A 13,992-nucleotide genomic window follows, 5' to 3' on the forward strand; every position below is an offset into this window, starting at 1 on the left:
TAGATTTGTTCTTGTTTCTATCGAAAAATTTTCGCGGCTAGCTTTTTTCAGGTTCGGGCAACTTCGAGAGAATCGAAAGTGATTCTGTACGTTTTTTAATGACCAATCAGCGCGTTCCGAAATGTGGTTCCCCAGAGCCCTTCGTTTCGCGACGCTTGCGCAGTGGGCTATGAGAAGGGCTCTGGGGACGAGATAGAGAAAACCTAGAAACTAGGAGCCTGGAACTAGGCTAGGTATCATGGGGATATCAACAAGGCACAACGAGAATAAAAGGTAAGAACAAGAGAGCATAAGATAAGAGAGGGACACTTTGGTATTACTCGCGCGCCATGTCGATTCCCAATCTGGCTATTAGTAACCACCACCCCACCACTGCGCGTGAGAATTTGCTCCTTTTGTTGTTCGCCGCTGTTTTGTGACTTGAAACCGAAAAAAAAAACACCCTATCTGCACAAATACCATTAAAAATTTCATTCTAGCATCAAGGATATGGCGGTTGCGGTTTATTAAGGGGATGTAGTTCTTCGATGATTGCAAGATTTCGAAAACGTTTAAACACCGCTTTCGCTGTAACTTGCTGCTTCTTCGTGGTTTCACAACATTCATTATCTTCGTAATGGTCAAACGAAATCTGTTAGTTAGACATTAGATATGATATTGGTTATTGTGAATATTCCGGTGAATTGAGAAGGAATCCAAGAAAAAATACATTTCATAAAACTACCTAGCCAGTAAGCTGAGGTATATCTGAGCTTCTCTAATAGTGTTAAAATAAAGAGGGAGATATTACTGTACTTCTTTGATGTTGTTTCTAGACATTTCTATAAGCATTAAGTATATTATATAAGCTTGAGTCGGGATTTGAATCAAACGTGGTACCACAGCCATTTTATCGCTCGTCGATGTTTCTTTCTTTTTGACTTGACTTCGCCGCTCAGACAAACAAAACAGTCAAACTATTCAGGAATTTAGCTCTCTGTGAGTATATTTGCCAATCTTGCTTACTTAAGTTAGACTTGTTTTCTTCTTGCGAGTTATTTTACATGATCTCTTTTCATTCCTATCGAGTTGGCAAAACAACAACCCGCAACCCGCGGGGGAGAAGGACAAAATAAAAGGAGCAAATCCTCACGCGCAGTGGTGGGGTGGTGGTTACTAAAAATAGCCAGATAGGGAATCGACATGGCGCGGGTAATACCAAAGTGTCCCTCTCTTATCTTATGCTCTTTTGGTAAGAAGAAATCAAAGCATGGAGTTGTTAGAATTAATGTGATGAGATAGAACTGACTAAATGATGTAAGCTCCTTTGTTTTTCAATACAGGATTCGCAAAACTCGGGTAGCGTTGCATTGTGGGTAGGGTGTACAAACGGGAACAGATCGAGCGCATGTTATAAGGATCTGACTTGGAGTCGAAATTCGTCAAAATTGCCTCGTCCCCGCGAGCGCAAAAACAAGGTCCCTTCCGTGGCAGGGAGCGTCGAAATTTGCTGCACTAATCTCGAAAAGTTTTTGCCGTGGTCGAACACGTAGATTAGGGCAAAAAACGTGCCCTTAACATCAAAGTCAGAGCAAAAAAAATTCACACATCTCAGGGCAGAGAAAACTAGTTAAGGGCCTTTTTTACCCTTTTCAAATTCTACGCAGCCACAGGTACACAGGATGTTTTTGCGCTTGCTGGGATGATGAAATTTTGACGTTTGCCAAATTCTCTGGTAAGAGTTTAAATCGTAAATCTTAAAAAAGGCGCTTTAATACGGCCAGAGAACAAACAAAAAGTAAACATAAACAGATCACTAGAATACACAATTCTTTTCAACAAGCTGTTTTTAATTTTTCACTAATTTTGTTTTTCGTCCTATGTTTACCGTAAATATCAATAGGGACAAATAAAGAGCTTGGGCTACCTGTGATTAGTGTATGTACGACAAGGACGATCTTGTGCTAACAATAGGGGACTTGCGCCTAGAGATCACACGACTATTTCGGTGGCAAACTAGCGCGCGATCAGGCTTTTAGCGGCAAAATAACAGCAACTAAAAAGCCTCTAATTCAGCGCTTACTAAAAAAGCCAGACTTCTTTTCAGAAAGGGTTCAGTTCTCTGCGTGTGACGGGCGCAGTCATATCTGGGATTATTTTGGTTTGAATTTATTTGCGCCACCAAGAAAAGTCACGTGATCTCTTAGAGCAAGTCCCCTATTTGCTGATGACATCATATTGCTATAATACACATCCCCCACCCCACCCCCACTTGCGGTAATCAGTTTTTGGGGAGCGCACTAGACGGACCGGTTGGTGTACGAACATGGCCCAATTCCCGTGATGATTTATGCACCCCAATTTTTTCCCGTGATGCTTAGCGCGGGCTATTCTTAGATATGACTATGATTTTCGAGACCTTTTTGAATGGGCAGTCTAAATTACTTATATTGCGAAACAGAAACACGTACTTGAAATCTCATTTATAACTTACAAGGGCAGTGGTCTAGCTCACCGCCGTTTTCATCATTTTGGCCCCTGGTTCGACTTCTCTCACAAACTTCTGCCATTGGAAACTTAGCTATTATATTGCCTCGAAATATTCCGCAATTAGGCTAAGTTTTAAAGTACACGCTCACCTAAAAGTACAATTTTTGTATTAGTAGAAAGCATTATTGCGTTATTCACATTTTTTGTAAAGATCTTTTTAAAATATTTGAATATGAAAAAGATTAAAAACACTTTGAGTGAGTCAAAAATCATTTTAAAAACATTATACTTTCGGAGTAGATACATATAGAAGATGAATATTTGGGAAATGGCATAGCAGTCCACTTTCCTCTGTTTTGTTGTCGCTAGCAATCTTTCAATTGAGGGTAATGAATAGAATTAGTACTTCATTGTGGAAAGTTGTTTGGCAGCGAGAATGACATTTTAATGAGCTTCAAATCTATGCATTATCCAAAGTACATTTTCAAGCACGAACAGCGAAAAAAACCTACCACGCACATGACTCATGACTCATGACGTACTCTATAAGAAAAAAAAAAGATTACGGATTATAAATACGAATGTTTTATCTTTCAAAGACTTGGTATTGTTTGAATAGTCAGGTAAAATAAGTAAAATTGTTATGGCGTGCTGATATAATTTTGAGTTTAAATAGCCGTGATTGTATCTCGATGTTTATATTGGCGCCCGAAACTTGCCTTAGTCTCCCCATTTCCCGGGTTTCAACCGCAGCCTGGCGAAAACATGTCATCTACCAATGAGGAGAGTACATTTAGAGTGATTGATAGGGGCTATTATGCCGAAAAGAGCGGTAGTCGACCATATAACACTTGATGGGCTTCTTTACTCTACGAGACATACTCTTTCGATTATTTTATAATCTGTGATCCTATCATACAACCATTGGCAAACATCAACTCGGGAAAATTTTATTTGGAAATTGCGTGGATTTGCCAGGATCTATATCAAGAAAAAGGTAACTTCTCATGGCGTAGATAATAATATTACTATCCGTATACAAATAGATAAACACACGCGAAAAACAAATGTTTATGACGAAACCGAAAGAAAGTCCAGGTTGCAACTTTGATAAACAAACGAAACATGACGTTCTGAAGGGAGAAAATGAATTTACTTCGGCTTTATCCAATTTTTACATTTATTTCCTTCCCGTGACGAAAATAACGCACAACAGAGTAACAAAATCGGTGAGGATTTCCCTTCATGCTAAATTATTGATCAATATTTCGCCATCTGGTAAGCGTTGAAGCCTCCTTTATTCGAAACTCTATTTTTTATTTTCTTTTTTCGTAAAAACTTAAGAGCTGTCTTTTTGACCCGACCACTGTAATCATATTCGACCACCTACCATGTTATGAAATGGTAAAGTTAGATAGTAAACATACGCTTTCTATTACAAAAATTCGATATCGCTACTATTTTAATTCCTATAAGATTTCAAATCGTGAAAATCCTCACGCGCGATCTGCCATACGCTGTCATATTGTCTTCTTTTTTTTTAATCGATGAACAATGGATCTGGTTCGGTTGATTTATTTTTAAGAATAAACCATAGAGCAATTTACCCATGTTATGTCTCTTCCTTTCTATTTGACCATTCAATTAGGTAATAACCTTTTCTTCTGCGCATAAAAAAACTCTGGAAGCAACATACCGGGTTTTGTAAACCCAAACCCACGACAAACACAAAAAGAAAAAAAAGTGTAACATTTTCTGGCATAAAATCACAAACAAATGTATGTCATCTCGAAATTTGTTCATTATCTGACAATTCGATAACTCTATTTGCCCAATAAAAATACGTACTTATAAACACAATAACAGCTTCCTATTTGGACTCTCTAATTCTACGACACATTTTTGTAAATGAGTCACGTTTTGAAAGGGACAAAGGCACTTTCCATCAATCACTGTATTTTTGGAATATAAAGGAATGATGGCGAAGCAGGTGATAGTGTGAATATGACCAAACAGTCAAATTTAAAATGCCTCTCAAATCCACTTAGCTTATCTAACTACTTCTTACGAGAGTTCAACTTGCTATTTATATCACACTGACGCTAGCTTGAGCCGTGACATGAGCGCTATGATAATGACACACACGCAGTTTCTCATCGCCGACAATTGTTGTTTTCCGGAATAAAAAAAAAAAACATTCAGATAATATTCTCACACTGACCCTTTAGAGTCATAAGCCTAAAAGTATTTTATAACTTAAAAAAAAATCAGAATATATATTACTTTTTTGTTTGTTTATCTTCGATCCCTTTTAACCCTCTTTTTATCTCCTTTACTAATTTCACCAGTATTATCTTCTTTTCTCGGTATTTGTTTTCTTATTTATGGCCAAAATCAAAATACGCAATGATATACAAAAAGATGAAAACAAGGACCGAAACTGGCGAGAAAAACGAAATAAAACCGCAAATACTGTAAAACAAAAATAGGCGAGCATGATTTTTCACCTAGGGCACCTACTACGACCTGAGGTGCTGATTTGAGCGAGAAAAGAGTTGTTTTAATGCGTATTTCACTGTTAAAAAGCGAGAGAATAGTCGATATTTTGATAACAAAATTCTTTTACAACATTCTCATTTGTAACCAGGATTTATAGCAATACTCAATTGCGCATGCGTAGATAATTCTACTTCCGGTTTGCGCTTCCAACTCTATAATCTTTGAGAAGAGTTGACTGATCGCGACTTTTTTAGGCAAGGAATATTCACCTAGTTGCAGTCTACAAAACTACGTATCGATTTTCCGATATTTTAAAAATTAAAAAAATATTTAGATTGGAAATAAGTAAGAATGGAAAAATAAAAATAAAAATTGTGCGAAAATTTTATTATTTGGAAGAATCGAAAAGGCATACGTAACTTTGTAGGCACTCTTATAAAGCCACATTTACCATTGCCGATACTTCAACAGCTAAGATTATAGAATTTTTCTGTTGTGACGTCATGTGATGACGTCATCGCCCGATGACGTCATAAAAACTTAGAGATTCATAAGCAATGATGCTATGCCTAAATTAATTCCATTTCACAAATGTTTGGCGGGTTTATAGCGTCTTGAAGATTTCCTAGCAAGGACGCGTGCCTAAACACGCCTGCAAGGGGGGTTAAGGATCGAAGTTAGGCATCACAAAAAGAAGCTAGAAATGGAGCTCACTATTAGTTTAATTAAATTAACTAGCTACCTCATAAATGGACAAATCGGCTATCGACTCCGCGTAACATTCCTTGAAACACAACTATTTTTATCGTTTGCATGACAAAATATCTTGTTCATAGGTTTCTATTGTTCGTTACAGGTTGGAGAATTGCGTGACACAATATTTTGTTAATAGGTTTCTATTGTTCGTTACAGGTTGGAGCATTGCGCGACATAATATCTTGTTCAAAGGTTTCTATTGTTCGTTACAGGTTGGAGAATTGCGTGACACAATATCTTGTTTATAGATTTTTAGTGTTCGTTACAGGTTGGAGCATTGCGTGATATAATATGCGGTTCATAGGTTTCGTTACAGGTTGGAGCATTGCGTGACATAATATTTTGTTAATAGGTTTCTATTGTTCGTTACAGGTTGGAGCATTGCGTGATATAATATGCGGTTCATAGGTTTCGTTACAGGTTGGAGCATTGCGTGACATAATATTTTGTTAATAGGTTTCTATTGTTCGTTACAGGTTGGAGCATTGCGTGAAACAATATCTTGTTCATAGATTTTTATTGTTCGTTACAGGTTGGAGCATTGCGTGATATAATATGCGGTTCATAGGTTTCGTTACAGGTTGGAGCATTGCGTGACATAATATTTTGTTAATAGGTTTCTATTGTTCGTTACAGGTTGGATCATTGCGTGAAACAATATCTTGTTCATAGATTTTTATTGTTCGTTACAGGTTGGAGAATTGCGCAACACAATATCTTGTTCAAAGGTTTCTATTGTTCGTTACAGGTTGGAGAATTGCGTGACACAATATCTTGTTCCTAGATTTTTATTGTTCGTTACAGGTTGGAGCATTGCGTGATATAATATGCGGTTCATAGGTTTCGTTACAGGTTGGAGCATTGCGTGACATATTTTGTTAATAGGTTTCTATTGTTCGTTACAGGTTGGAGCATTGCGTGACAACATGTCCTTCACATATACACTCTTTTTCATCGAGTTCGAGACATCCAGAGACTTCCTACGTGACATTGCCTTTCCAAATCGGAGCAAAGTCGAGATCCACGTTTATTACCAAAAAGACACCAACCTAAACGAACTCAAAACAACGGTACCCGAGCTCTTCTACGAAGACGGCCGAGCAGTTGCCGTTAAACATGTTTCACTCACGTCATCTCCGAAAGCTGTCGAAGATGCTCTAGTGTACGCGGCAAGCACATACGATTACTCACGTTTTAAAAAGCCGGATGTTTATCTCGTGTCGGGCGAGTGTCGGCGATACGAGGAGCTGGCGAAGATTCTCCGACGCGACAAGCGAGTTTCGGCGTGGATGATTGACGGCAGACGGACATCGTTGGTTGACTGGGTAGATACATCACTAGTATGTAAAACTTGCAGGATAATATTCGATAACGCCAAGCAGGGCGGCGAACATTACGAAGGCACGCATGCCCGGTAGACTCTGCACGACATGCGCATAACCAAGCAAAAACAATTGTAATGTTGTAAACACTTTTTTTAGTATATAGAGAAATTGCTCTAACAGCTCTAAAGTGTGTAGTTACGAGTTGGAACGCTTCATTATTCACCGTTATGCTCAGGATAGTTCTCGAAGGGCAACAGCTTTGGAAAGCTAGAAAATAGTCAAAATCATAAGAAATAACCAAGATAACCATCAAAGGTTTATTAACTCTAAAATAGACCTTTGATATTCGAGATAAAGAATAATGTGGTTTGAACGTCTAACTTCAAGAGGATGGAAAAGGATTGAAAATAATGACTTAAAATCTCGGTAAAGGCTGCGGTTCTTAAAAAACTACAGTAGGTGCCCCGTATATTTTATTTCACGGATACTTTGTTTCGTTTCCGTAGCAGGGGCACTTGGGGTATGTTCCCCCGTCACCAATAAATTTGAAAGCCATAAAATTTCAATCCGCCGTACAGTTTTTTCCCCTACTTTGCTCTTGGTAGCGACCCCTACTTAGTTTCTCGATAGTCCCGTTCATAGTAAAAGGATGCGTGTTGATATAATAAAGAAATTACGAAACGGATGATGCTGTCATGCTGTCCATTCACGGGGGAATGTTATTTCACAGGGAATACGGTAAAGCGGTTCGAGAACGTCTTATAAGCAGGGCAAACGAAAAGCTAGATATAACAAATAGCACTAAAGTTATCATCGTGATGTGCATAAAGATACAGATAAAGAATATCTCAGTAAGCAGAAAAAGGCTCAAGTTGAAAACAGCTGAATAAATGCGCGCCTTTAACAACCTTAACGACCTTTTAACAACTGAAATTCTTGCATAATATAATTAAAGCAACATCACTATGACAAGACATTCTTAATGCTATAAAACCTTTGTATAAGAGATGGAAAGTTTTCCACTTATGTGTCCTTTTTGTTTAAAATCTAATATTCCTATCTTCTATGACAAAATATTAGTGGCTCTCGAATGAAAGAAGGGTAATATGTAGAACTCCCTCGGCGTTCGGTTACTAAAAGTTTAAACAATACCCGTCATCCTTTGCTGTCGTGTGCGCATGCTCAGGTCAAATCTTGTGCCTGATGAATGTTTTCATGAATGAATGAATACCCAGCAGCCCTTGGCGACGGAGGTACTCCATGTATGCGTGCCTGACTCGACCCTGAAGATGTCAAAAGTTGACGGTAAGCGGTGGCCCATTACATAACATAGTGGTGGGGGTTTTCAGGCGCGTACCCTGGATTGGCCAAGGGGGGCGGGGGGTGCACAGTCATAGGTATCATGTAAAAAGCATAGTATTTGAAGATTCCTTAAGAAATGACCCACTTTTTGGCCGCCAAGTGGCGGGGGGGGGGGGGGGGGGGGGGGGTCCTGCGGACTCCCCAGTGTACGCGTCTGGTACAACATATCGATCATATTTGTTGACGAGTGTTATCGGGGCGTATTCTCCCTCATCAAGGGCTCATAAGTAGGGGAATCATCTGTATTTTATAAATGTCACGACGTTTCCCAGGATCAGGCTATTTTTAGACGCGCGCGCACGAACGGGCCAATCAGTTACGGTGATTAGTCTCGCGTGCGAGTGACGTGAGGCTGCACTCGCAAATTTCAGTTAGGAAGAATATTTTTTTATCCATCATCCGTCGGTTTTGTTTGTTTACCAAAAGAATAGAAGCTAGAATTCAAAGTCGTAGGTAGGGTTGGATACATATTAAAGAGAGTAACAAATGTCAGAGTACCGAAGATAGAAACATAGCTTTTTTGTCTGAGACTGCGCGTGCAGTTGAGTTCAGCGAAAACGTCAACACAAAGGTCGCATCTGATTGGCTAATCCGCACGTCTAAAAATTGCCTGATGTTATGGAAACGCCGTGACACCTATAAAGTACCAGATGTGGGGAAGTTGATTGCCCCTACTCATGAGCCCCTGGTCTCATTGTGAAAGTCCAAATTCTAATGTCCTACGAAGAAACCTTTGAGTGTTTCTAAATATAGCGGAATATTGTTTTAGTGCTTCCAAAAATAGAATGCTAAGAAGGGTGGTGCATCGAGATGCGTTTTTATTGTACTCATAATTACGTGCAGTCGTGCACTTAGAGAATGTGGGACTCCTGCATGTGGGTTCCACCACAGGCAGCCCAAGGCTACTGTCAGTGGTTTAAAAAGGAATGTATGGGGGAGTTTATATGTTAGCGAAAAAATACTTTATCGTGAAAAATAAAACTTAAGACCATGTAATATTGTGTTTGAGTCTTCCTTTATTTCAATTTTGCCGATAGAATGTCAATAGAGCGAGTTTGAATGTCAGTAGAGCGAGTTTTTCCCAATTTTAATTTTAAGATCCAGTTTTAAACTAATTCCGCTAGCATAACCTTAACTCCTATAATAAAAACGGCTCAATGACATTTCTAAAGAATAAAAACATACAGGGAAAGGTATTTCTTTCAAAAATACGAAATATTAAATTTTCAGAACAAAACATAGCGATATCGTCATGCTAGTCTGTCAATAGGACGTTATTTTGGAAATGGAATGACCATGCGTGCCTTTACCTTGATAAGACGCGGGTTTAAGGGGAGGTCTTCAGGTTGGGTCTAGGAGAAATTATAACATATGTAAATATATAAATATAAAACGGCGACGAGGACGGAAAATGCGTTGTGTCTGATAGATTTTAACCCCATACAGACAGCGCCACAAAAAGCTAGCTGGGATATAAGCCCAGCAATGTGGCGCTGAGTGAACAACATGTTGGGGGTGCTGTAAAGTAGTTTTATTTGTCTTGTGTTCAACAATGTTGGCTTAGTTTGCACTGGCTTTGCGGTCTAGCGAAACGTTTACTCTTATTTACAAATTGTTTGGAATTTATCTTAAAAGTCCCTAATGCTGCTACGTTTAATATGCTACCAGTTTATATCAGACCAATCCTCTCAATTACTAAAAAATGTTCTGTACTTTACAAAAAAGAATAATAAAACATAACAGACAAAACATACCTCGTGTAGGAATTTCCAGGCAAACCCGACCATTGCCACATGGTTATGAACAGTGAAGGCTTCATTGATATGACCCAGCGAGAGATTATCTCTGACTGACCTGCAAGAACGACACACCATTACCTACACAAATACATTGACACACTGGAGCTGGGCTGAAACTGCGACAAGGAACGACACAGCATTACGTACAAAAATACATTAACACACTGGAGCTGGGCTGAATCTATGGCAAGGAACGACACACAACTACTACTTACTTACCAAAAAAGATTATAGTAGACCATTGAAAGCGTTGTGTTGAACACAACATGAAGAATGTTTCCATAGGACGCTGTTCCTTGCGTAAGTGCAAGTAAGTGTAGGTGCAAAATACAAGATATACACCTAATTCAATAAAGGTTGTCAGTGCAAACGGCGAATGGCAATTGCCAAATTGCAGTTCTACGATCGAAAGGTGTTTATCGGTAGCAATTATATTTGTAAAAATAAAGGTGGTAAATAAACTCCAGCGATATCGAACCATATATAAATTAAATTAAATGGATAGCCGTATGTTTTATTTATATTTTTCTACATTTAGAACAAATATTTTGGGATCCATGGGTCCTTTCGGTCGTAGAACTGCCATTTGTCAATGGACATTTGTCATTTGCACTGACAACGTTTTTTTGAAATAAACTATGCCCACTATAGGAAAAACCTACGCACACAGACCTAGCTATACTTGTACACAAAATCGCGATTTTGCATGTCCGGTATATCCTACATGACAGGTGCATATTTGTAGAACAGCGAACAGGGAGACAACATACACATGACCATACAGTATACCAGTCCAGATCTTTTAACAAACTACAGCCGTAAAAGAAAAAGTTTGGTCATTGATTGGGTCCCATGCAATCGCCCTTTATATGTATTATGCACACGTAATGCTCTTACGTATAATATTACGGAGACCGTTAATTTGCACACGACTAGGGCATGTTAACCCTTGAACATTATTGCCAAACAGTAAAAAGTGGGACAACTAACGCATGGCTGTAGAGCTCTACGCGCCCTAACACATATAACATGCTCTAACACATACAACATGCTCTAACACATATAAAAGTACGAGGACTTCCATGTCCGGTAGCTCCTGTACGACAAGCGAAATTGTAGTAAGTATAGAACACGCCCAATCACCTACCCTGGCAATGCGTAGCAAGACTCGCCGTCCCTATTCACAAATGCTTTGTTTCTCCACATGCTGTCACACGTGTCTAAAATAAACTGGTTGAGCTGCTGGATGGACTGGAAACTGTCCGGGACTGACGTCTGAGACACAATCAAAAATAGAAAGTCAGAGAGTTTAACAGAGGTTTTGTACAATATCCTACAGTGAATACGGTGAAGCATATAAAGGAATCAGTATAAGGATGCGAATCTGGCTGCTGTTTGGCAAAATTGTTTAGTAAAAAAGGCCAATGACGCCGCCGCCATTTAACACTCCCGCACAGTACCAAGTGACAAAAAGCATCAATTTCCATCTGTTAATTTGTGAGATTTCCAATAAATATTGGTAATTATCATTAAATATCTGATTTTGATCATACCCGATTATTTTTCATGGATGGTTGAGTTTCCTTTCAAATAGACCGTTGTATTTTTAAATGTAAATAATAACAAAGGAATAGCTGATCAACATTATTTAAGATGTGGCGAACCCTTCACATTCTCACCTCAAATGTAACTGTACTCTTCTTGAGAGATTCAAACGAACTTCTATAGCTGTGTGAAGAGGAAAAGTTATGAACTTTCGGGGCCCTTAAAACTATCTTTCCTCATTAGTAAGGTTTTCTTATTAAAATTTACAGAAAGTATAAATGAAGCGTCGTGACACTGGAATTTCAAAACTGTCCTAAAAGAGTATTTAACAGCCTTCATATCGTCAATCCCAGTAAAATAGTAAGTGCGAGAAAGCATTTATTACTATCAGCTGATTTGGTAAGTCTTCTTAAAATATTTTCAATTGAACGTGGTATACAACTTCTTAGATGGTTATTTTTAATATCAAATAAAACATCGGCTGACTAGGGCTCTCGTATAACGATGTGTCCTAATTAATAGGGTATCCTAACAGCGGAGCTCCACTGTTTATGCTTACTTGACCATGATAGCTAAGAATCTTGATACCGCCATGGCGTTACTTGCGAAAAGTAGTCTGTATACCACGCTTGCGCACGGTATTACGACGAATCCGATCTGGAAACGAGTTTGAAGCACTGACACCTGATAGAGAAGACAGCAAGTCAGAAAAGCTGAGACTGGCGGCTAGCCTGCGACAGTACCTGGCAGATCCAAGTCTATAACAAAGATAATTTATATGTAGGAAGATGGTAGGTTGTAATGCTGCGTCGTCGGTTTCCATTTTTTCACCCAAGCGGCTATAGAGCCAGAAGAAAAATCAATTTACATTTGCTTATCTGCACAACCGTCCATGTTGACATACCAGCTCAAAGAACTCCAGAACATGATGCTGAAGCAGCGCATGGTCTCCCTCTGCCTGGGAAAGAACAAATGACAATGGTGATGATGCTGGCGATGATAATGGTAAGGATAAAGATTATTGTAATTGTAATGATAATGATGGTGGTGGCGATCATGATGACGATAATGATGATGATGATGATATGATATGATGATGATGATATTGGGGGGTATGGATATTTTCTGGAACTACACATTACCCACCTGTAAGGCTACAGCAGAGAGTCTGTCTACGAACTTTATGTATTCATAGATAGCAAGCTGAGGGTCGAAACTGGCCATCTCCTCATCCAGAAATAAACTGCAAGTAGCGTAGCAAAAACATACTGTTATCTTAATTGGTGTTTCAGTGCGGGGAAATTGGTCCCTCAAATAATCGGCGGCCATCTTATATATAACTTGAGTGACTGATTGTGACAGCCAAGTAATCTTAAAAATTGGAAAAACGAATAAATACGCTTGAGGATCCAGCGTTTTCTTTCTTTGGCTTTGAAAAGCCATGCCGAAAGGATATTTTGCACTTCTATGGTAGGGACCCCTAAGCATGAAATCTAACCTTGAGGAGGCATCGTTGCTGTTCGCCTTTCTCCTCTTGGACAATTCCTCGTGTCTTGGGAGCTCAAATAAGACAAAGTTTCGTAGCAGTTCTGTCAGACAGTACATCACTTGACACTACAGAAAACAACATACAAGATGACCATTTGTCACAAAAAGAAAAAGACCTAAACTTGTCTGCGAAGAAAACAAAACAAACAACACAAGTGAGAGTTTCTTGGGAGGCAAAAGTAACTAAAACTAAAGTTGTAAAGTAACTAAAACATAACTACTGTGAAAATTCTAAGAAAAATTGCAAGAAGAACTTGGAATGAGGGAACACCAACCTTGAAGTAAACGGGGGACGAGAAGAACAGCTTTCTCAGGGGCTCTAGAGCGAACTCGTAAAGCTCTGCAGAGCAAACACAGTTTAAATGAGTCATTTTTATTGCTGAAGGAGAAATATGCTGACAAACATTTAATTGAGATAAGTGTATCTGATGTATGCTAGCGACAATGATAAAAAGTGGTGATGATGATAATAATAACGATGAGACAGAATGATTGTGTTGATCATGATGTGGTTAATGGTGATGATGGCAATAGTGATTATTATGGTGGTAGTGGTGATGAAGAATGTGGAAGTAGTGACGATAATGGTGGCAGCGATGATTGTGGTGGTAATGATGATGATTGTGTTGGTGGTGATGATTATGGTGGTAGTAGCGGTGATCGATCCGTGGTGACAATGATGGTGATAA

The 13,992-nt window shown here is 38.9% G+C and overlaps 1 protein-coding gene and 1 long non-coding RNA gene across 4 annotated transcripts in view; one reads left to right on the forward strand and one right to left on the reverse strand.

Annotated features, from left to right (window-relative positions):
- Positions 1-13,992, reverse strand: part of LOC5515455 (centromere protein I) — a 34,464-nt gene that overhangs the window by 12,775 nt on the left and 7,697 nt on the right. Inside the window, exons 13-23 of one of the 3 annotated variants that reach the window (XR_007313640.1) lie at positions 13,579-13,643; positions 13,254-13,369; positions 12,902-12,998; positions 12,660-12,713; positions 12,315-12,439; positions 11,890-11,938; positions 11,358-11,485; positions 10,166-10,265; positions 9,722-9,763; positions 8,202-8,332; positions 2,982-3,012 (exon numbers count right to left, since the gene is read on the reverse strand). Coding sequence is in view for 2 of the 3 variants with exons in the window: in XM_048732186.1 (XP_048588143.1) it covers positions 8,237-8,332; positions 9,722-9,763; positions 10,166-10,265; positions 11,358-11,485; positions 11,890-11,938; positions 12,315-12,439; positions 12,660-12,713; positions 12,902-12,998; positions 13,254-13,369; positions 13,579-13,643 (872 nt within the window). In the remaining variant the exon portion in view is untranslated. Of the gene's footprint in view, positions 1-2,981; positions 3,013-7,967; positions 8,333-9,721; positions 9,764-10,165; positions 10,266-11,357; positions 11,486-11,889; positions 11,939-12,314; positions 12,440-12,659; positions 12,714-12,901; positions 12,999-13,253; positions 13,370-13,578; positions 13,644-13,992 lie in introns of those variants that run through there. The other 2 variants (XM_048732186.1, XM_001635476.3) reach the window with 2 other exon arrangements.
- On the forward strand, positions 1,148-7,734 carry LOC116619863. Its single transcript, XR_007313641.1, has 2 exons — positions 1,148-3,466; positions 6,630-7,734. It is a non-coding gene; the product is annotated as an uncharacterized LOC116619863 (long non-coding RNA).

The sequence above is a fragment of the Nematostella vectensis genome, chromosome 9 (genome assembly GCF_932526225.1).
Source record: "Nematostella vectensis chromosome 9, jaNemVect1.1, whole genome shotgun sequence".
Classification (NCBI taxonomy): Eukaryota; Metazoa; Cnidaria; class Anthozoa; order Actiniaria; family Edwardsiidae; genus Nematostella; species Nematostella vectensis.